This window comes from Marmota flaviventris, chromosome 3 (genome assembly GCF_047511675.1).
Source record: "Marmota flaviventris isolate mMarFla1 chromosome 3, mMarFla1.hap1, whole genome shotgun sequence".
Lineage (NCBI taxonomy): Eukaryota > Metazoa > Chordata > Mammalia > Rodentia > Sciuridae > Marmota > Marmota flaviventris.
This window is the reverse complement of record NC_092500.1, coordinates 45991583-46015426: the sequence shown is the minus strand read 5'-3', so window position 1 is coordinate 46015426 and position 23844 is coordinate 45991583. Positions and strand designations below refer to the sequence as shown.

The 23844-nt window shown below is 33.5% G+C and overlaps 1 protein-coding gene and 1 pseudogene across 1 annotated transcript in view; one reads left to right on the top strand and one right to left on the bottom strand.

Annotated features, from left to right (window-relative positions):
* Rab21 (RAB21, member RAS oncogene family) overlaps nucleotides 1–9494 on the top strand; it is a 28327-nt gene extending 18833 nt beyond the window's left edge. Inside the window, exons 5-7 of the mRNA XM_027922555.2 lie at nucleotides 5055–5109; nucleotides 5594–5682; nucleotides 8387–9494. Of these exons, the coding sequence (XP_027778356.1) occupies nucleotides 5055–5109; nucleotides 5594–5682; nucleotides 8387–8529 (287 nt within the window). The 3' untranslated portion in view covers nucleotides 8530–9494. The remainder of the gene's footprint in view (nucleotides 1–5054; nucleotides 5110–5593; nucleotides 5683–8386) is intronic.
* Nucleotides 9495–18229: 8735 nt separating this feature from the next.
* Nucleotides 18230–20685, bottom strand: LOC114086862 (disks large-associated protein 5 pseudogene; annotated as a pseudogene).
* Between the last annotated feature and the right edge of the window lie 3159 nt (nucleotides 20686–23844).

Below are 23844 nucleotides of genomic sequence, written 5' to 3'. Positions count from 1 at the left end.
CTCAGCCTCCCAAGCTGGTGGGATTATAGGCATGTGGTGCCACTGCAGCTGGCTTACTGTTTTAAGTGTACTTTTCATTGAAATATAATGTGTATTAAAAAAAGTGTACACATCTTCAGTAACAACATAATTTTCACAAAATGAAAATTTCATTGTGTAAAGTATGAAAACCCCACTGACACGTCTTTCTTACCCCAGCACTATTATAGTTACCTTTTCTTCACTGCCCTTCACCCTACACCACTACCCTGACGTTTTGCTACGTAAAGTAGTTTTGTTTTGAATTTATATAAATGGAATCATATAAAGTCTTGTGTCTGACTTCTTCAGCTTTACATTATGTTTACAAGATTCTTCTGTGGTGTTGCACATAGTTGTAGTTGATTTTTATTATCTTCTTTGTTATCTACTGCTTTATGAATATTCCACAGTGTATCCGTTTTGCATTACTTCTTACCTCTTGATTTTTATTTTGTTCTCTGTGGTAGTTCAGTGTTTATTCTGTCTTCTGTTTTATTACATTTAGTAAATAGTAATAGTACTTCACAGTACTCTATTGAAGATTTTATAATTATTTGTAAAATGCTTGGCATAGAAATAGACATCTGACAAATATTCTTTTCCCTTTGCATAAGTCAGCACTTCAAACATTTGAAGCCTACTTGAATTATTTGCATGAAGTCTTTAAATTCTTCAGATCCTTACTTTTTTTTTCATTCGGCTTACCTTCTAGACTTCCTAATCATCATGATCATTTTCTCTTAGGTTTGTTCCAGTGTATCAGTGTGTCTCCTACACCTGAAAGAAAAACTAGAACCCAGATGTTAAGCTGATGTATTCTTTTAGGGTCCTCTCCCCTTTCTTTTGGTACTGGGAGCTGAACCCAGGAGTCTTTACCACTGAGTCCCTTTTATTATTTTGAAACAGGATCTAAGTTGCCCTTGAACTTGCTATCTCTTGTGGTAGCCATCCAAATTGCTGGGATTACAGGTGTCTACCACCATTGCCCAGGCTAGCCCAGAACTCCCGGGCTCAAATTATTCTCTCTTAGCCTCTGGGGTCGCTGGGACTACAGTGCTTGCTACCACACTCAGATTCTCTCTCTTTTTTTTTTTAATATTTATTTTTTAGTTATCGGCGGACACAACATCTCTGTTTTGTATGTGGTGCTGAGGATCGAACCCGGGCCGCACGCATGCCAGGCGAGCGCGCTACCGGCTTGAGCCACATCCCCAGCCCCAGATTCTCTCTTTTAATACTTACGTTGTCCTATCAAGATTTGTTAAGATAGCATGAAGTTTTTAACAGCCATGTCAACTTATTGTCTCTTTTACGTAGATAATAGTATTGTTCAGTCAGGCTTTTCCAGCTTGTTCTTATGTAATTTAGTTATTTAAATCTATAGGTATTTCAAATTGTCATACATATTTGAACCTTGGATTTACAGTCAATTCATTTTTTCATGCATAAACTGAATACTTAACCATCTAGAGTCTTCTTTAAGGCACTCGATAACCATGTGTTAATCAGTTATGGAGAACCCCGTACTTTACTAGCAGAGACCTTTTCCTGTAGATTGTTCCTCATTCATTGAATGGCAGTCTTGGCTGTGATTGTTCTATTTAAACTAGTATTCTGCATCAGACTTATCTTTAACACTTGTGTATTTATTAAGTAAATATTGCTAATCATGACTACCATTTATTGAGTGTTGTGAACTATATGAACTACATGGTATTTCATTTAGTCCTTCTAACAATACTACAGGAAGATGATTTCCATTTTATGGATGGATGAATGGGCTTAGAGAGCTTTGTACTTCACAAAAACATGTATCAGGATAGACTGGGAGTTTAACTCAGGTCTGTGTGTTACTTCAGGCCAATATCCTTAAACAACACTGTTGTTTGCTATGTCAGGTTTTGGGCCTAGTGTAGTTAATACATAAAATAGGTATGGTCCTTATCCTTTCAAAGCTTATTGTAAAGGAAGTGAGAAAAAAACAAGTTACCATTGTATATTATGATTTCTGCTACGAAAAGGGAAGTGCAGAATGGAATCTTGTAAGACCACAAATGCAAACCTGTCTAGATTTAGGGAAGTAAAGGGAGATTTTCTAGAGCACAAATGGTTAAACTAAGTTAGCTAAATGCAGCTAGTCGGATGGTGGTAAAAAGTGTGTTACTTGTCATGGAGTTTAATTCTCTATTGATTTTTCGTGATTATTGATCACCCACTGTGATGAATGTGGCTGATATTAATAACAAACTCTTTATTGAACAGATACTATATGCTAGGGATTTTTACCTAATTAACCCTGCAAGGTTTGCTACTATATTTGTACATTGTGAAACTAAGAGAGGTTAAGTAATTTACCCAGGATTTTAGTGCTATGAAATAAACTGGGATTGAAAAATGTTTTATTTTCTTTAAAAGTTGTGTGTCTTTTACTAGGAATTGAACTCAGGGATGCTCTATCACTGAGGTAGATCCCCAACCCTTTTTTATTATTTAGTTTGAGACAAGGTCTCACTAAATTGCCCAGGCTGGCCTCAAATTTGTGATCCTTTTGCGTCACTGGGATTATAGGCATGTGCCACTAAACCCAGCTGGAAAAAGTGTCTTTTCATTATGCCTCACATATCCAGACTAAACAAAATATAATTCTAATTCTTTATCACTAATTAGGCCTTCTCCCCTTAGCAATGAGCTTATCTCTTCTTCCTTTTTTTTTTTTGCAGTATTGGGGATCAAACCCAGGGCTTTGCATATGCTAAGAAATAAGCAAGTGTTCTACCACATTCTTAATTCAGATATGTATTTTTTTAAGATAATTAAACAGTGGCTTTCTCCTTTCCTCAGTCCACTTACAAAAAGAATTAATAAAATCTTCATCGTATACTTTCCAAATAGATTTTGATCAAGTAGATGCTTACTCTGCTGGTTGCCCTTGTTTTCAGGTGCCTTAAGCCTTTCAAAAATCCATGTAGCGGAGATGGGGTTGTAGCTTAGTGGTAGAGCGCTTGCCTAGCACGTGTGAGGCACTGGGTTCAATCCTTAGCACCACATAAAAATAAATAAATAAAGATATTGTGTCCATCTACAACTACAATTTTTTTAAAAATCCATGCAGCTGCAGAGTAGTATCAAATCAAATAGGAGCTTCAGAGCCTTACTTCCTTAGCTGTCTTGCTTTTGAAAAAAGAAATTACAAAGGGTTTTGAACTTTGGAAAGAAATCAGTCACTAACGAGTCAGTTTCCTGTGACATTTTCTGTGCCAACAATCCATTGTGATCACTGATTGTTCTAAGAAGTAGTAGTTATCTAGTAGAGGGATTTAAATTTTTTATTTAAATAATTAAGTCATTAAAATATCTATGATAGTTAATAATGGTCTGATTTATTAAAATTAGTCAAAATTTTGAATGTTATTACATGATAAAACAATTAGTAATTTCCCTCAGTGTTCGTTTGAAACAGTAAGATGATTGATTACCTTCTTTCTCTGACCTCACTCTTTTTTAGGTGTTGATGATTCTGGTGGAATTTTTAAAACAAAGCATTAAAAACCTAAGAAAAAAATGTTTATAGGGTTTTAGTTGGTTGGACCAAAAGTTTTCTTACTATTAGGGGACTAAATTGTTTAACCTTTTTAAAGGTACAATCTTGTGCCTATTAGAGCCACTTGCCACCAGATGGTGCTTTTTGCATTCTTTATAGAATAAAATAACTTGTTTTCCCTCTAGTTACTGTCAAATATACTGGCTACAGTATTTAGCAGATTAAAAATTTTATTGACAAATTATAACATAGGAAATCAGAATTAATATAGAACTTCTTACTAAGGTAGACAGGTAACTGTTCAAAGTAGAAAAAATTCATTACTGACTTCCATGGTACTCACTGATCTTTATTGTTTTGTCTGCTTCTCTCCTTCTCATCATTAGGCTGTAATGGCAAATAGTTTCTTGTAGCTACCAGCAATTAGTGTTTAATTGTTTGAGATTCTCAATATACAGAACTGCTGGATTTAAACTTTTCAGTGCTAAATATTATATCTTTCGTCAGGTGCTTACTTGAATACTTTATCTAAAACTTCTCTAAAATTTTCTTCTCAACTCTATAATGTCCCAAGGGGAAAAAATGACCTTGATTATAAGATTTCTTTTTTTTTCTCCCTAGAATTCATAATAGAAGAAAAGAAATCTTTGAAGTGTTTTTCCTTAAGGTCTTTTTCCCTATTCTTAACTGTTGCTTCAGTTACCTTTAGCACTCTGTGTGTCTGGCCAACTCACCTTAACTTTTGTCCTGTATTTAGTAAGAACTCTGCAATTTACAGTATCTTTATTTTTGTTCTGGTGACTTTTTAGCATAATCTTGGTTTGGTGCTATTGTTTAAAGAGAGCTAAATTTATTTCTTTTCAGCAATTTAAATCTGCATGATATGCATATATTAAGTTCTAATAAGTCACTAAAATAATATAGTTTTTGTCTCTGTGATGGTAAAGTTCTTAAAAATCCATACATTTTAAGTTTTACTTTAACTCATTTATATTATCTAGGAAACCAGAATCTGTTAGGGCCCAAGAAGTTAGCTGAATATATTTTAGTAAACAAAAAGATAGCCATACTTAATTATTGACTGGCTGTAAGTTGATTGGGGAACATAGAAAATTTTTTCCTCTTTAGCCATTAATGTTTTGCTAAAAATTGTAAGTTTTCCCCTACATTCCCTGGGGAGTGTTAATCCCTGGTATATCTACATCAAAGAATAATATATCTCCTTGAAAAGTAGTTTTCTTTGACACAGTCTGAAAATTTAGGGATATGCATTGATCCATTTGAGGGAAGATGATTTGTTCATCTTGACAATTGTGAACAGCTCTCATATGATAGGGATTAACTTTATAGTTTTAAGACATTTAGAAGTCTGATAGGGATTTGTATTATTTTTTTCAGGTAATTAAGATGGCAGTTGTACATTTAGAATTGGCTTAATTTTATTATAAAAATGAATCAATGTTAAGATTAGTATTTACTTTTTTCAAATTAGGTAATAAAATAGACTTGGAAAAGGAGAGACATGTTTCCATTCAAGAGGCAGAATCGTAAGTGTCTGGCACCTCTACCTGCACACCCCCACCCCACCTTGTTACTCCCCAGAAGTCTTCCTCTTTGTATAGTATATATTACCATTTAGATATTACTCAAATCTCTTAAGGTTTTAAACTGTTGAATTCAGTGAAACATGTTTATGTTGGTAGTTTCTAGAGTTTTGACAATATTTAAAAATATTCTGCTTTCAGTTCCCATTTTGATTCGTTAAAAAATAGAATTATGTTAAAAAATTACCATGTTCAAATAGGCAGTGAATCACAAAAGCTTAAGAATTTGAGTTTCAAATTAATCTATAAAAATTTTAAGTCTTATTATTTGTGTTATTTAAAATTTGGTTCCATGTACAGAGAAGTTAAACGACTAATTTTAATTTTACTACACTTGGGTAAATTAATAAGTCATTATTATGTTTTGCTGCTGTAAAAATTTTTTAATGTTTTATATCAATTGCTGATGTTATTTTCTTTTTTTAAGGTATGCAGAATCTGTAGGAGCAAAACATTATCATACTTCAGCCAAACAAAACAAAGGAATTGAGGAACTCTTTCTTGACCTTTGTAAAAGTAGGTATATTCAGATTTAGTGTGCCTAAAAATGGCTCTTTTTAAAGCATTGGTAGTGTTTCTAAAGTGATATTTTGACAATTTCCATTAATGTCCACATAGATGATTTGTTGCATCTACCTGTACTACTGTTTGTTTATTTAACTTATTTTTTAGAAAATTTTAAATATCTTACTTTAGTTGTGTTTTAAATAGTAATTAGCACACATGGAATGATATGAATGGTATGTGCTAAGTGCATAAAAATATATGCATCAGTATTAAAACACCTATAAGAGCTGTAACAGTCTGTTGTAGTGGGTGGACCTTATTTAGATTCTGATTTAACAAACTAGTGAAAAACATTTGTGAAACAATTAGGAATATATAACACTTGATGGATACTTGGTGATTTAAGATATAATTGTCAGTTTTTTAGTGTGATTATAGTGGTATAATTAAACTTTTAAAAAATTCTTTGAGGTGCATATCAAAATAATTCACGAATAAAATTGTTTCTAGGCTTTGATTTAAAATAATGATACAGATCTTTAGGTATGGACAAAATCAGGTGATAAGATTTCATTATGCTATTTTTTTTCTACTTTTACCTATGTTGAAATTTTCTATATAAAAATTGTTTAAAGTAAGTTTTTTAAAAATATGTAACCTGCAAGGGAAATACGTTTTTAAAAAATATGTGACCTGCAAGTTATTTTCTTATATTGCCAGTAGAATGCGTATCATATTTAGGAAAACCCTGGTATATGCAATAAGAGATTGAAATGACTTTGGCAAATTGTATTTCTTAAATTTATGGACCTCAGACTCTTGAGAAATTTGACGAAACTGTGTCTGTGTCTGTCTGTCTCTCTCTCTCTCTCTCTCTCGCTCAAAATGCATACCTTTATAAACTTTGAAGTAAATTTCAGTTTTATGAAACCCTGAAGTCATTCATAATTTTTCTGGAATAGTGATTATATAAATCAGATATTCTTATCAGCAGCATCACTTGAGAATGTGTTAGAAATGCAAATTCTTGGACTCTGCCCCAAACCCCACAGAATCATAATCTCTGGAGATGGCAACAAAAGTCTTTATTGTAATGACCCCCTGCCCCATGATTCTGATGCACACTGAAATGTGCAAATCCTTCACATGAATCAGTTGAGGATCTTGTTAAAATATGTAATTTGATGTTGCAGATTTGCCATGGCTTGAAGTTCTCATTTCTATAGGCACCCAAGTGGTGATGATGCTAGTCCTCACACCAGACTTGTAGTAAAAGGCTCTAGATCCTAATGGCTTACCAATGTGATAAATCTCACACCTTCATAATTTTTTGAGTATTCTCCATATGTTTACTTAGAAATCATGAACCACACATAAGTACTAATGTATATTATACATTTTAAAGTGTACCTAAAGATAGAAATTTTGAAAGGTTGAAAAAAATAAGAAATAGATTTCATAATTTTCCTTATTTCATTTAATTGGATTATCCCACACACCTTAATTTGGAAGCCATTCTTTACAAGCAGTCTCTGAACCCAAATGTTAGAATCTTCATCTTATTTCAGGGACTCCCTATTTTTTTCTCTCATTTTGTCAGTTATGTATTTTGCAAATATTTTCTGCTAGTCTGTCTTGAATTTTATTTTTGTCTCTTAAGAGCAAAAGGCTTTTATTTTGTTTTGTGTGGTACTACGGATTGAACCCAGGGGCATTTTGCCACTGAGCTGTATCCCTAGTCTCCCCTGCTCTCTTATTTTAAAATTCTGAGACAGGGTCTCACTGTGTTGCCCAGGTTCCTGCCTCAGCCTCTCAAGTAGCTGGATTACAGGTGTGTATCACTGTGCCTGGTTTAAAAGTTTTAAAATTTCATTGAGATTGAGTTTATCAATTTTTAAATGATTTTTTTGGGTCTTATTTGAAAATCTAAGCCAGAATCACAGAATTTTTCTCCTACAAAGATTTTTATCCTATGTTTTTTTTCCTAAATTTTTTGCTTTTATGTAATTGTGTTTAGGTAACTTTTCCTGATTTTTGCATATGGTGTTGAAGTATGGGTTAAAGTTTATTTTTTACATATACTTGTTCGGTTCTGGTACCATTTCTTGAAAATATTATTCTTTCATCATTGAATAGCCTTGGCAAATGCGTCAGAAATCAAGTAACTATGTATGTGGGGGTCTTTTTTTTGGACTTTATTTTCTGTTTCATCTTTCATGAAGCAGAAATTGTCTTAGTATATCTTTATCAGTGAGTCCTCCAACTGTTCTTGTAAGCTTCTTCATCTTAAACTCTTATTCATTCAAATATCATTCACTTAAATTATTGAAGAATAAATCCTTCGCCCTAAATATCACTTGTACTTGGAATAACTTGAATTTTGACATATCACTGATATGTCAAAGATTGTATGTTTGGAAGATTGTAAGGATTATACTTGTACAGTTATTTTCTCAAAGCCAAAAAAAAAAAAAAGTTTTTTTTTCTATTGCTGTCACTGTGGCCAATATACCACTGGTTATATTGATGCTCGCTACTGAAACTAGTTCTTGAAACTTGTGTAAAGCTATTATAGTGAGCTAAGTGTTCATTATATTTAATTTCCTTGTTCATTAAAAATCAGAAATAGCTCTCATAGTGGTATACTGAAATTATAGAAAGAGGAAACTCAAAGATTGTAGAATTAATAATTTTTGCTCTCTCCCTATCTTAGGGATGATAGAAACGGCACAGGTGGATGAGAGGGCAAAAGGCAATGGCTCCAGTCAACCAGGAGCTGCAAGGCGAGGTGTACAGATTATTGATGATGAGCCTCAAGCCCAGAGCGGTGGTGGAGGATGCTGTTCTTCTGGATAACCATTCAAGCCTAAGAAATTAAAAAACAAAACAAAACTGTGGATCATTGCCCTCAACATGAAGACTGCCATATTCCAAGTCACATTATTTTACCAATGGAGTTATAGAATTAACAGTATTTTAAATTACATTTATAACACTGCAGAGACCTTAAGTGCTAAACTTAGTGGAGTTTGTGACCAGAGAATTGGCATTTTCTACAAATGTTAACAAAGCAATTACCAATGGCCTTTTTACATATTTTTTTCTTTAATGAGGAATAATATGCATGTAGAAAAGACCTACTTAAAGGCTTCATTTATATTCTTTTAAATCAGATCTTTATTTAATAACTTATATATGTTGTTGGAATGATATACATTTTTGCAGCCCTTTGTATTTTGTGGTAGTTTGAATTGTATCACTTCTAAACAGCAAACTGTTTTTGTTTTTGTTTTTGATTAGCAGATACCTGAAGTACTATTTTTGCAGGGTTTGCACAGGCCCCTAACTGTCTACTACTTTGATATAATCTATATACATCCTGTATGCTGAGCTGGTAAAATACGTTGTAAATTACATATTAAATATTTTATCTGCTTTTACAAGCGCAAGGTGCAAAAATATCTACAGTAGTCTCATTGATGACCGTAAAGTGAATTAACATTTGGTGATAATGTCTTAGCTTTTTGACTGATACAAAGATCATCGCTCCCTTTCACTTTTGTCTTAACTTAAAAGTGGCGTGTTTAAATTTTCACACATATTTTACTTGAATTATTGCTGTTGTCACATTTTTTGCCTTTCTAAGTCCATCTGATGATTGAACAGCAGCATTTGCCTTTTGGTTTGGATTTTGGGTTTGTTTTAGAGTTTTTTTTTGTGTGTGTGTACAAGAGTGTGTGTGTGTGTGTGTGTGTGTGTGTGTGTGTGTGGTATCAGTGTATGTTGTTGGTTTTTTAATAAAAAGAGATGACTTCTGCTGATTTTTGCTTTACAATGGTTACCTTAGAAGAATTTGAGTGGAGCATGCTGAGTTTCACTTCTGCAACAGCTTTAGATTTCTTAGGCTTTATAATAAGCTGGGTTCACTGGCATGAGAAAAGAGGAAGAGGTCCCAGATTGTAACCACTCACGAAGACTCATTCATATAGCATGTTAGTGGTATTTATGCTCCTGAGGCAGCACTTGTGAGCAAGTCTGTTTGTTCATTGCTTGTCAGAGATGAACACAGAACATTCTGTTCATTTTATAAGAGCTATCCTGAGCTTCTGTAGAGGGAAGCATTTCATGTAATGCAGTTATAGCAGACACTGGAAAGATTTATTATAAAATTATATTCTTGTATACTTTGTAAATTAGTCCCTCATTAGACTGCTTCCTTTTAGCATAGGACTGAACTTAAATTTGTTAATTTTAATAGAATCAGGTGCTGCTCACAGAAGGAACACAGATTGTAGAAATTAACATGAATTGTTCTTGTTCTAATATATATATATTTTTCCATTTCTGTCATGCTTGGAAAACTAGTAAATGTTATGTCTAAGTTAAAATGGAATGGTCCCTGGATTTACTTATAAGAAGCAGAGTATACAATAAAGCTGTTAGCATGAGCGATTAAGAGGATATATGGGGTTATAGTTACTGAAGAAGTACTATCATATTTTTAAGTTAATAGCTTAAACCTTCTCAAATGGGTTAAAAGTTGAATGACTTGACACCTTGATGTTGTGATGTTAGAATTTTATCGTAGTATTAAATGTTCTCTAAGCCCTCACTTAACATTCTTTATTGTCCTTGCCAAACTCAGCATACTGACCTCTTATGTTATGTGTTTGAGGATGGTGGGAGTGGGAAGAGTTGGAGATAAGCTAAAATTGTCTCCTTTTATGGGATGATTATGCTCTGTATAATCTCTTGGTTTCCTGTGAAGTCAGTGTTTATTCAGGGATAGAAGAGGCAGTGGGAATCTTGAGTCTCCCATGAAGGTTATGTTTTTGCCCTTTTGGCTCTTTTAGAGGGAGTAAAGAAAGCTTTGCTGTTCCTACTTTTAAGATGATAAATAAGCTTTTCTCATTGGAGTGAAATGTGTTTTGTAAACTAGAGATGAAATTCCGCTTTATTCCAAAAGTTAGTTTTAAAACCTGATAATTGGACAACTGTACTTCCATTTTTTACCCTCTTTATTATTAAATTCCAGATTGGAATAATAAATGGGAATTTAAATTAAATTTATTATTAAATTTATCTAGTTGCCAAATTATTGGTAGGGCATAACTATTTTCCATATTTTTTCCCTTACCTTTCCATGATTTTTGTGTATTTTTCTTAACCTCAAGTATTTTGCCCGCCCCTCTCCCCCTGTGTGTGTCTGTCTCCCCCCTCCCCCGTCCCCCCCTCTCTCTCAAACTTGTAATTCAGGTTAATTTAATAGCAACAATAGATAGTAGGTTATTTCTGTTGTTTTGAATCTCAAAAGGTCTTTAAGGTAGGTATAGGGTGAAGGAGTGATGAAATTGGATCAGTCAGCTGCAGTATGTATAAAAGGAAAGAAAAAGAGAGGATAAACCCCAAGCTAGGAAGTTTTTCTGATACTTTCTTCATTTCTATGTATCTTTTATGTTCCTGTCCTAATAATTGTGCTATTAGGAAGAAAACACAAGTTATGATGTTGTATGTTAAAAAGTATAGGTAGGTAGAACAAATATATTTTGAACTAATAAGTTGAAAAATTGGTTTTAGGATAGTCATTAAAAATTCTCGAGTGCTTAATATTATGTTAAAAGTATATAATCATTCTTTCTGTAATGATGGTGGGTATTCTTGTTTTGCTTTCTGACTACAGGGGAAGGTTATTTTTAAAAATGTATATTGCAACAAGGGGATAACATTAACTTGAAAAGAACAAAACATTATGTTATTGTATGAAATATGAATGTTTGAATTTGTTTTGTCTGGAGTATCTCCTGAGACTACCTAAAGATATGCTTTTTTTTTTTTTTTAACTAATAGAAGTTATTAATGGGGTTCTTTTTCTTTGGCATTAATTAAAGAATGATATTTTCATCTTTAGGTTTCTAGTAATAGAAAGTAAAATTGAGGAAATGGGAAAAGAAGGTAGTGAAGAATGGAATGGAAATCAAGTAGATATTAAACTCTACAACCTGACATTTTTAAAATCACTTTGAAAAATACATTGCTTTTCTCAAGTAGTTTCTAAATAATGCAAGAGAGTCATTGTGCCAAATATTTGAAGGATTTTTAAAAGGTAGATTATGATACTGTGTTTCTTTTAACATATAATTTGCAATTTTCTGTAATATAAGTGCTATTGGGAGTCTAGATCATTGCTCGTTTCTATTACCTCCATATAATATAATTTGCCCATAATATAAATTACCTCTAGAGGTAGTTTGTTCTGTGCTTTTAATATTCAGATTTTATCTTCTGTTCATTATTTGAACTTTTCATGGTTTTCTTTGTAGTTAAAGTGTGACAAGGAATACATAATTTGTGATCTTTTATTATGTTGGGATCTTTTGGTAGAGGGTGTAGACAGTAGTGGCCAGTAGGAGCAACTAAAGATAAAGGACTGAGTAGATCCTTAAGTACTCTTTTTTAAATTAAAAAATGCATTACCTAGATTTTAATAAAAAGCAGGAATTGTTGAATTACATATACTTGATTTCATCATAGGCATTGATTTCACTTGCTGTTCTGTTATTTTTAATCACCTGTGACAGTAGTATATTTGGTACTGTGGATGAAAATTCATACCATAATATGTCTTGACTTTGATGGCCTTTCTCTCTTCAAGAAAACAAATTAATTACAATTTTGAGCAAAATTTTCCTAATTGTGTTTTAGTGTTATATATAATAGAACAAATTAGAAATTCTTTTAAGAGTTTCCAATTTGAAGCAGAAATACTTCTCTTCTAAACAATAGCACATTAATTTGGTACACTTCTTAGTGCTGCTTATACTATCCAAGATTTATGTCTCATCTCTTTTCTGAAAAGCTTTTATGCTTTTTGAGTGTAACTCTTTTTACTGCAACATTTTCCCTTTAGTAAATATGGCAAGTTAATGTTACTTGCTGTACCTAGTAAAACTTTTATTCTTAAAGCATCTTGTCCTCTTTAGAAGGCTTACACATATGCATCTCATGAAAACAACAAGAGATGGGGGTTGCCTTCTTAAATGGCCTTAATTCCCAATATACCAGTTCTTACTCTTGATTTTGGTATTTCTTATCAAATATCTACTCATTATCAAGTATTTAAGAAAAAGCAAATAATTTACTTAAATGAAACATGATGAAAAAAAAAAAGATGAAGGATAACAATAATTAAAGTACAATAATGTTGAAGAAAGACCACAATTGTATTTGCTAAACTGTTATCTTTGGCAGTTTAGGGAAACCATCATATGTAGTACTTCCTAGAAATATAAGAGTTCCTTTTTTTTTTTGGTATGTATTATGTAAGAATACATTCTAGGAAAAAATTAAAAAGAGATGTTGTCAACATGTCCCTTTATGCCCCCTTCCAAATGATAACTATTGCTCTCTTGTATATGCTCCTCAATCACCTTTTCACTAAACATTTATATACATACATGTTTCCTTATAGAAATACATAGTCTTGTGGGTTTTAGTTTTGTGTCTTATTATATACATGTTTTGCAACTTTTACCAACATGTCCAGAAGATCTTGGTTCAGTAAATACCTGCTTTCTCCTTTTCTTCTGTGTCTCTTGGGATATGTTTTTGTTTTGTCATGTTTTTTTCCTTTTAATAGCTTCTTAATTTGCATGAAGCCTTCCCAAAAGGAATGTGGTCAATTAGGTGGATCTCATTGGCATCATAGAATAATTTTAACCAGAATTGTGTTATCTCCTAATCTTGTGAATCAGGAAACTGGAAAGTTATCTGCTAACAACTCATTTGAAGTTTATTACTTTGAGCCTGTGGTCCCCTTGCCCCCCAAATAAAATAAAACTTAGGCATCTACTTTAGCAGATTTTTTACACATTTTTATACAGCTCTGAGTAGTTAACTTTTGTAACATTGGACTTCATGCTACCCAAAATTAAAACTTCTTTGTGTGTGCCTTTAATATAAAGTAAGAAGCAAAAGTCCTTTTTAGATCTCTCTTTACCCTTCACCCCACATCGGTTCTTAGAGGTAATTATTGTCAACAGTTTGGCTTAGGTTTGTGTGTATCATAAAATTTTAGAATTTTTCAGTTTCCCAAGTAACACTTCTACCCTGTGTTAAATCTCATCCTCAGTTAATCCACTTACCAACAAACTAGAATCGCACTTGAAAAAAATTTTTTTTAGTTGTAGTTGGACACAGTTCCTTCCTTTCTTCCTTCTTTCCCTCCCTCCTTCCCTCCTTTTTTAATTTCTTCCTTTCTTTATTATTATTATGTGGTGCTGATGATGGAACTCTGTGCCTTGCACATGCTAGGCTAGGCGCGGGCTCTACTGTTGAGCCACAACTCCAGCCCCAAATCACATTTTTTTTTTTTTTTAAGAGCATACCTTTTTAATGAAATGTAAGTCGGTGTCAGCTCTGAAAGTAGGGGTTTACATACCTGGTTTACATAGGGGAACTAGATAGCTAACTGCTTTCCTTTGTAGTTGGAGTTTAAGATGGAGAACAGAATACTTGACTATACTCCAAGATGTAAGTAGTTCACCCTTGGCTATTTGGTCCACTAAGCACACACATTTGAATTAAGCATTTGATTAAGTGTATAGCTGCCAAACTTTGAGGTGTAGTAATTAGAATGCCATTAGTTGAAATTGACTGAATTTGAGGTAAACTGGACAGAATGTTTTAAAAGTCTTGCAAATAATGCATTTTCAAGCCAAGTTGAAATAGAGAAACATTTTCTAGCTTAGAGGGGGTAATTAAGTGACCCTCTATTCCACATTGCTTTTCCAGATTTTGTTGTAGCACTGAGAAATAGATGGACACCTTTTGCTTATTTAAACAGTTGCCATTTTATTTTGTTTGGTTTATGTTTTCTTTTAATCTAGAAGAAATACAATATAAAAAGCAATCATTGGTTTTGTCTTTGACAGTGTTGCCTTGTTACACAGAAACCCAGGACACAACGCATTCCTAGTCATATTAGGCACTTTCAAAGATTACAACATAGGATAGTTTGTGTATTTCTAGATTCATTTTCTAATTCAAGAATATGGATTCCTTCTTCTTACCTGAAATTAAAGATATAGGTTAGAAAGATATAGTTTAATGAATATCTGAATTTTCTGATTTTATTTCCAGTGCCATTTAAGGATATGTTTGATTACAGTATGATGGAGTTAAGCCTTCTAGGGCACTTCTTGGCCCTTTTGGAAAAATACAGTAAAATCAGTTTTATAAAATGCATTCCTTGAGCTATGTAGAAGTAATTTCTATTCATCTGCATTTTGCATTTTTTTTAGTACTTAGGATTGAACCCAGGACTTCATCTTAGAAAAGATGAATAATTTTAATAATATAGTGTCAGTTCTTAAAAATGGAAAAAGCCTATAAAGGTAAGACAAATCCTTTGAGGCTGGACACGGTAGCACCTGTAATCCCAGCAGCCGGGAAGGATCACAAGTTCAAAGCCAGCCTCAGCAAAAAGCAAGGCGCTAAGCAACTCAGATCCTGTCTAAATAAAATACAAAATAGGGCTGGGGAGTGGCTCAGTGGTTGGGTGTCACTGAGTTCAATCCCAAATAACCCCCCACCCCCACCAAAAAAAAAATCCTTTGATAACTATAGGCTTAATCTCCAGGGTGACAAAATTACTTATCTGGTCTAAAATCTGTGTAATATACCTCCCATATTGAATTCCATTTTAATCTTTATACATATGTGGGCACAATACCTTTATTTTATTTAGTTTTATGTGGTGCTGAGGATTTAGTCCAGTGCATCACATGTGCTAATAAGCAAGTACTCTACCACTGAGCCACAACCCCAGCCCCACCATTTTGACCTTTTAAAACCTGACCATAATCTTTATCTGAATAGTTAATTGCATGAGTAACTCCTCCTTATCAAAAGGTTTTAGGCAGCAGTGGTGGCCCAAGAAATTTATTGATGAAAACCATGATTTTGAACTTTATTGAAGATGGGGCATTATTCAGGGAGAGATGACAGATTCTGAGTTCTAGTTTCTAGGGTAACAGTTTACTAAATGCTAATCTTTGGACTGTTGCCTTAAGGCTGACATTTTATGGTTCTTATTCTTCAACATTTGGTTTGCTGCTCTGCCAGGACTGAAGCTGCCTCTTTCAATCAAAAATTTAAACAACAATTCTAACAAGATATATAATTATTTATAAAGTAATTACCACATATGAGCAATTCTTATCTGTGAAATGTTTGACAGGATAAACTTTTAAAACTAGGGGTAATTTCTTTAAATGAAGAATTAGATGTAAAACAAAGTATAATGTTGATTGAGAGCAACAATCTAGTATATGACTTTATAAAAAAATTCTAAGAATGTGGGTGTATTTAATTAGAGAAATTAAAGTGGGTATGATTTGTGATTGTATTAAAAACCAAGAATCCAAAAGTAGCCACTAAAAAAAAAAAAAAAAAAAAAAGTTGTGAGAGGATCACAGCATTTGTAATGTAGACGTTTTAAAAAAAAAAAAAAAAACGAATAAGCAAAAATATCTGCCACCCTAAGCCAAGCACTGCTTTGAAAGAAAACAAAAGGTTGGTGGGGGTGGGGGGGAACTTGTATAACTTGTATTTAGTGAAAAATGGAAAACTTTAGGATGTCCTTAGCCTAATAATGACTTAAGTCAGCTTAAACTTTAATCATTAGGGAAGGTAAGGATTGGTTCTGTGATCTGCAGTAACTTAAGGCTTAACTAGTATCTCTTTCTCTGTCAGCAAGAAATTAGAAGCTTCTAGCTCCCAGTCATTTGTGTGAATAATTCTAAATTTTTCATGTCATATATTTTACCAGTGCTGTCCTTGATTTTCCTTACCATTTATACTTTTTTTTTTTTTTTGGAGTGCTATGGATTGAACCCAGGGCCTTGCTTATGGTAAGCAAGTGATCTATCACTGAGCTACAACTCTAGCCCTGTCAACACATTTTTTAAAACCTTATTAGGGTTATGCTTGTTTTTGGAAACTCTAAAAGTGGAGAGTCAGATCTGTTCGTCACTATTTTTGCCAGTATAGTATCCAAAAAAAAAATTCATCTCTGATAGGAAAATTTTTAAGTATATGTGAAGTTTTCAGCTTTAGTTTTTCAAGACAATTTTACTATTTTTTTTGTTTTTGTTTTCTGATTTCTTGTCAATTCAAAGTCGCTCATGCCAGTTACCTTATAACTAATTCAACACATTTGATGGGATATGCAAGGCAAAGCATTACTTTAGCAAGTAAACGGAAATGAGTTTTTATTATAATGTACATACTAGGGAATGCTAAAAGGAACCTCTGCAAATGTCCAATCAATCAGATACTCCAAGAATGAAACAGGAAACAAACAGGAGAAGAGGTAAAGCATAAAATAACATTGAGTCATACAAAATTCAGGTTATCACCTAACAGTGATTAGCTGTGTAGATGGATATTTATCTGTTTATCCAAATAAAGTAACCAAAACCAATTCTAGTTAATTTCATTTGAGTACTGTTGTCAGGGCATCCATGGTGGTGATATGAATTCATTCGTTAGACCTACAAATCTCAATTATCTGCCTTTTGATAGAATAATAGTAATTTTAAAATAGGAACATTTGGAAATTTATGCTTCATTGTTGAGATTTGGGAGTAGTATGTACACAGTCAATATAGAGTCCAAGGAATCTAAGGTCAAGGAAGAATTGATTACTGAAGCAATAAAAGGACATCCTTATGTGGCTTGAGAAGAGAGATAGGAATTGCTCTGGGGGTAGCATCTCATAGTCTTGTGGAAAAAATCCACAAATACCCATTTTGGCAGGCAATTTCAAGAGCTGTCTCGCCTGTACTTTCCCTGAATTTTCATCTGTTTCTAGCTTTTACTTCATCTTTCAAAAATTTAATTTGGAGATTAGAATTTTTACCATATTTTAAATGGCCTGGAGAATAAATGAATTATATATATTTTTTGATTTTATGTAGCTTTTTTACCTCTTGTAGTACTAGGGATTTAACTTTTTTTTTTTAAACTTGACAGAGGGTCTCAATAAATTGCCCAGGCTTGTGATTCTTCTGCCTCAGCCTTCTGAGTATCTGGGATTACAGGCACTTGCCATCGTGCCTGGTGATTAATTTTTTTCTTTAAAGATGATATGTAGGTAACTGGTATAGTTTGGTTTGTTCTTTCTACCTAGGTAACTGGTGTAATCTAAGTATAATTAGCTTTAAACCTCTTTTAAACAAGAGAGAAGATAAAACATACCTTTCATTATACATGGTTAATATACGAAATATCCCCACTTCCCCTGAGAAATAGTATATCCAAAATACACTTGCATATGTGAGGTACTGGGTTCAATCCTCAGCATCACATAAAAATAAATAAATACAGATAGTGTGTCCATCTTACAACAAAAAAACATTTTTTAAAATACACTTAGATGACATATATAAGTTGATTGAATAGAAGTGAACACAAATACATCTTGAAACTTCCAACTGTTTAAGAATATTTCACAGCATTGGTAATATGAAGAAAATGTTTAGATTTATTTTTAAATTTAAAATTCTTCTGATTGTTCTCCACTAAGGGGCCTTAGAGGTGAAAAGGTAATTAGACTACCACCAACAGAGATGTGTCTGGCATGTTCTTGATGTCTCCTCTCTATCTGATTACTGAAGTTTAGACCAAATCAAGAAGATGGCATTCAGTAATGACACTTCTATTATCAAGTAGTACTAATTGAGAAGGGTTAGTTTCTTGTGAGGTGTTATTTTGTGATAATATATTTTTTTCAGGGCTACTCATCAAAACATCTTGTGAGGTAATTGAAGACTCTTGTTCCTTTCTTTCTGCAACATCTGAAATTTCTCCCCTTTTGTTAATTCCATATTCATCATGGTTTATTTCAATTAAACCTTGTAATCTAGGACACTGAGCATCTTCTACTATGCTATTCCTGCTTTCAGAAATATTTGAAAACAAAATTTTCTTATCAATGTGTTCACTTTTGGTGCTCTGCGGATCAGGATTCTCTGGTGACATTATATGTCTTAGAAGGTCCTCATCAGCCTCATTCTCCAGTATGGCTTTGCTGATGGACTTAGGTGTTCCATGTCTTTGAGAAAGACATTCAGAGGAAAGTACTGAGAATGATTTAACAGGACTCTTTAGTTCTGAAAAACCCAGCATGGAAAACTATTTTTTCAACTTCCTTTGATATTATAGGGGCTGTTGCCCCTATATTATAGGAGTGTTCTTTCTGTTTAATTTTCTCTCTCATTGCATTTTTTTTTTTACGGCAGTGAGGTGGTTTCTAGGTGCAATCCTTCCACCATCATCCTATTTGTGTTTACTTGCCATGCTTGAAACATTGTATTTTCCAGAAGACTATATTTGTGGCATTATTGTTTTGCCACCCAGATTCCTCGCGTTTGGTCAGATTGTTGAATTTTCAATTTACATCTTTCTGAAAACTCATGCCCCCAAATCCATCTAGATTTGCACAGGTAGTCTCCATTTCACCTCCTTTATATTCCTAATCATTCATCAGTCCTTCAAACTGTTTGAATCTTTCCTTAATAAGGAATTTTGTTTGACCAACTGCTGTGCAAATAAGATCTTTAGCATCATCTAGAATGTCTGGTTCAAGCTTCCTGTCCCACTCAAGGCAGTGTGAAGTCAGTTTTAGTTTCTGACTAGAATATTTCTGAAATATGGCATATCATGTGTTGGCTGAGATATCTGACCTTCATTTAATTCAAATGATGAGACATTTTTATTGAAAGGCCATATGAATTTTTAGTAGTAGCTTCATTTTGATTTAAGCTATGTTCTTGACTTAAAACTGTTAGAGAACCCAAAGGACATTGTAATTTATTTGAATCTTGCTGGGCTGTCTTGGTAGAGTAAGTTTTACACTTTTGGGTCTAGATTTCTTTTGCTTCTTGAGTCTTATCACCTTCTGGTTCTAAAGGGTTCCAGGTATAAATGGGTGTCAAGAAAGCATTGGCACTTGTGGAAGTCATGACTGTTACTTGATAGGTCTTGAAACCATCCAGTGAATGAAACATAAAACCATTAGGTGCAAAGGAATTCTCTTTGTTTTTTGCAGGATTTTTCTTAGGTAAATTTACCATTTTTGATAAGATTTCATCAGAATCCCTTCCATTTCTTGCACTCCTTTGTGAATCCAAAGTATCTTCTTCATTATCAAGATTAAAAGAAACAACCTTCTCAGGTTTTGTTTCTTTTTCACAGGTCTTCCTTTATTTGGTGCCTTTCTTTTAGGTTCATGTCATTAGTGGCTCTTGTGACTGGCTTTCTTATAGTGTTAGTTCAGACTGTTCTGACAGTCTGTATTGTTGCTTGAGAAACCGATTTGGTCATTCTCACTGATATGGGTATAACAGGCCACACAACTTTTTTCTCTTTGTCTAATACTTTCTTTTCTGAAGTCTGTCTTTGACCAGGTCTAATTGCTCAAACATCAATCCCATTCTCAATCTTAGTTTGTTCAATTTGGTCTTTGGCCTTTAATCTTGTAATCCATGCAGAAGATGGAAGAGCCCCCCCCCCACCCTTTTTTTGGGCTCATTTTTCATAGCATTTTGATTTGAGAAAAGAAAACAAGATGCATCAGGTCTATAAAGACCCATTTTAAGTAATCCCCATGTAGCTTTATCTCGCTGTTCTTTTAAATTTTTGAAGTTGGTTTTCTTTGTATTTTTGGAGCATTTGTTTTTGTTCTTCACTTAGGACAATTTTCATTGACTGGCTTGATACTGGCCTTTTCTGAAGCAAGCTCTTGTGATGTCTCATCTAATTCAACAGGATGTTCTGTCTACCCTACAAGACTGGAATATTGACATCTTTCAAACCAAAGTGTGTATTTTGTTGGTATTCCTTATGTCTGTTTTCTTTCTGCGACAGTGATTTCCTATGAGTAATTGTAGTTCTAATCATTTCAGGACTTAAATCCTGTCTGTGATGACTGGCAAAACATGTTTAAGACATCCTGAGACACTTTCTAGTGTGAAACTTCAACCACACTAAAAGTACAAGAGTCCTCTGGGTCTGGACAACCCAAGTCTGGAAAGCGTTTAATCTTTTAATGTTTAGTTTATATCCATTTGATTTGAAGCTTGACTGATGATTTCCTCCAATCACAGTATTCCTAATGTGTGTAGTTTTTAAATGAAACCATATATAACTTCAGGAAAACTGCTAGAGACAATGTATGAATATTGCTAAGAATGTTTAAGCAAATATGAAAATGAAAACCCTTAGTTAAAAAGAGCTGAGACAAAATTACATACGAGGAAGTGAGGGGAAAGGGAAAAATAATACAAGGGGGAGAAATGAATGACAGTAGAGGGGATAGAGAGAGAAGAGGGGAGGGGAGGGGAGGGGAGGGGGGATAGTAGAGGATAGAAAAGGCAGCAGAATACAACAGACACTAGTATGGCAATATGTAAATCAATGGATGTGTAACTGATGTGATTCTGCAATCTGTATACGGGGTAAAAATGGGAGTTCATAACCCACTTGAATCAAAGTGTGAAATATGATATATCAAGAACTATGTAATGTTTTGAACAACCAACAATAAAAATAAAAATAAAATAAAAAGAGCTGAGGATATAGCTACTTGTAGAGCAACCCCTGGCTTCAATCCCAAGTAGTGGAAAAAAAAATATGTGTGTGTATATATATACACATACATACATACATATATTTTTTTTGGAAGAAAGTCAATTTTGCTATCCTTTGTTGATAGGACTGATGAAAGTACAAATAAGCAAGTGAGGCAGTTGCAGAATTTAACAGATATTTTGTTTCCATTTTTAAAATAGACATTAATTATAAACCAGTCTATGCAGAGCATTTAGCTGGTTCTCTCTAAAGGATACAAAATTATTCATGTCCTTTAGGAACTTAAAAATCTAGGGGAGAATACTTAACAGATGTGACGGAATGAATGTAGAAGCATTAAAATGGGGAAAGAGGGGCTGGGGTTGTGGCTCAGTGGTAGAGTGCATGCCCAGCACGTGTGAAACCCTGGGTTTCATCCTCAGCTCTACGTAAAAATAAATAAATACAGTAAAGTTATTGTGTCCAACTGCAACTAAAAAAATATTTTTCAAAAATGGAGAAAGAGGTAAAATTACTACTTGATGATAATGCAAAACTTGAGTTCACTGAAAGTCTTAAAACTAATAAAGTCACTGGGTATAAAATTAATCACAGAAATCCAAAGCTTTTATTTACAGAATAGCCAATTAGAAGATAAAATAGAAGAAAAGGATCCATTTAATGTTAGAGCAAAGCAGAGAAAATACCTATGAATAAAGAAGAAATAGGCAAAAGCACAAATATAAAACTTGTGTTTTACCTTAAAAGGTCAAACTCCTTGGATGAAAAGGCTTAATGTCATACACATGCTAGTTTTACAAATTTCGTGCAGTCTCAATAAAAATATCAGAATGTTTTAAAAAAAAACTAGATAGCAGATTTCAAAGTTGCTACAAAAAAGAAGCAAGGATGGGGTTTAGCTCAGTGGAAGAGTGCTTGCCTAGTGAGGCACTGGGTTCGATTCTCAGCACCACATACAAATAAATAACAAAGGTCCATCAACAACTAAAAACGAAGAAGAAAGAAGAATCATCAAAGCTAGCCAGCAAAACTAAAAAGCAGACCTACCTTATAAAATATTTAAACAGGCTTTTCAGTCACTGAAACAGTTTGGTACTGGCATATGACTACCCAGATCATTAGATGACAATAAAAAGATCAAAAATAGATCCAGATATGGGGATTTAGTACAGGATGAAGGTAACATTTCAACTCAGTGGGGAGAGCATGGTTTATTTCATTAAAAGGTTGTAAAACACCTGGATAACTAAAAAACAAGTTTGGGTCTATACCTTATACCCAAATAACTTCTAACTTTAAATGTGAATACTGACTGAAATTTTAAAATGCTCCAGAGAAGGCCAAGCTTGGTAGCTCATGCCTGTAATTCCAGTGACTGGGAGGCTGAGGCAGGAGAATAGCAAGTTCAAAGCCAGCCTCAGCAAAAAGGAGGCGCTAAGCAACTCAGTGAGGCCCTATTTTTAAATAAAATACAAAATAGTGTTGGGATGTCGCTCAATGGTTGAGTGCCCCTGAGTTCAGTCCCCAGTACCAAAAATAAAAATACTCTGAAAAAGCCATGAGATAATTTTTAAAAGATTTTAGTGTGGCAAAGTCTTTCTGGATTTGATATAAATTCACAGTAAAACTTCACTATACATGTATTAACATTGATAAATTTTATTACTGAAATAAATGCATGGCTTTTTTTGTGTGGGTGGGTGATGCTGGGAATCAATCAAATCAGCCTTGTGCATGCTGAGCATACACTCTACTGAGCTGTACCCCTTGCCTGGTAAAAAAGCAAAAAATTACTTATAGCAAAAAGCACCATAAGTATAGTCTAAAGAAGAATGATAAATTTGGAGTAAATATTTGCAAATCTTAAATATATATTGTTTAATATATAAATAACATCTATAATCCAATAAGAAGTCCAGAAACTCTAAAGGAAAAAAGTCAAACTATAAACAGAATTTTCACAGGAAAGCATAAAATTATTCAAACTAAAAAAAAAAGAAAAAAAAGTTCAACTTTACTACTAACAGAAGAAAACTATACTGAGAGAGTATGTTTATAACCTATTTAAAAATTTATGTTAGTTTTATTAAACATTATTATGTTCTGGATATTATTGGTACAAAAGGGGAAAGCAAGTAATTTTGTTGAGAGAGGTGTGAACTAGAACAATCACTAAGGAATTGTGTGATGAATTCTGGATTTACTTACCCAACCACCAATTTACTTACTCTCCTAGTTGCAGAGATTGAAAAATGAATACGATGTTTCCCAGATTTTTTTTTAGTAGGTAGATTCTAGATGCTAATTAGTTTTCCTCTGTAATATACTTTCTCAAGATTTAAAGGGCAGAAGTAAGGCAGAGGCCATGTTCCTTGAATCGTGCAGGGTGGCAGGAAACATGTTTGTGCCACAGTGATCAAGCATGTGTCCTCCAGCATACTGGATATGGAGAAGCAGTAGTGGGGGCAGCAGCTTCTTAATTTGATATTTGAATCCCTGGATTGTGGTAGATCTTTCTCC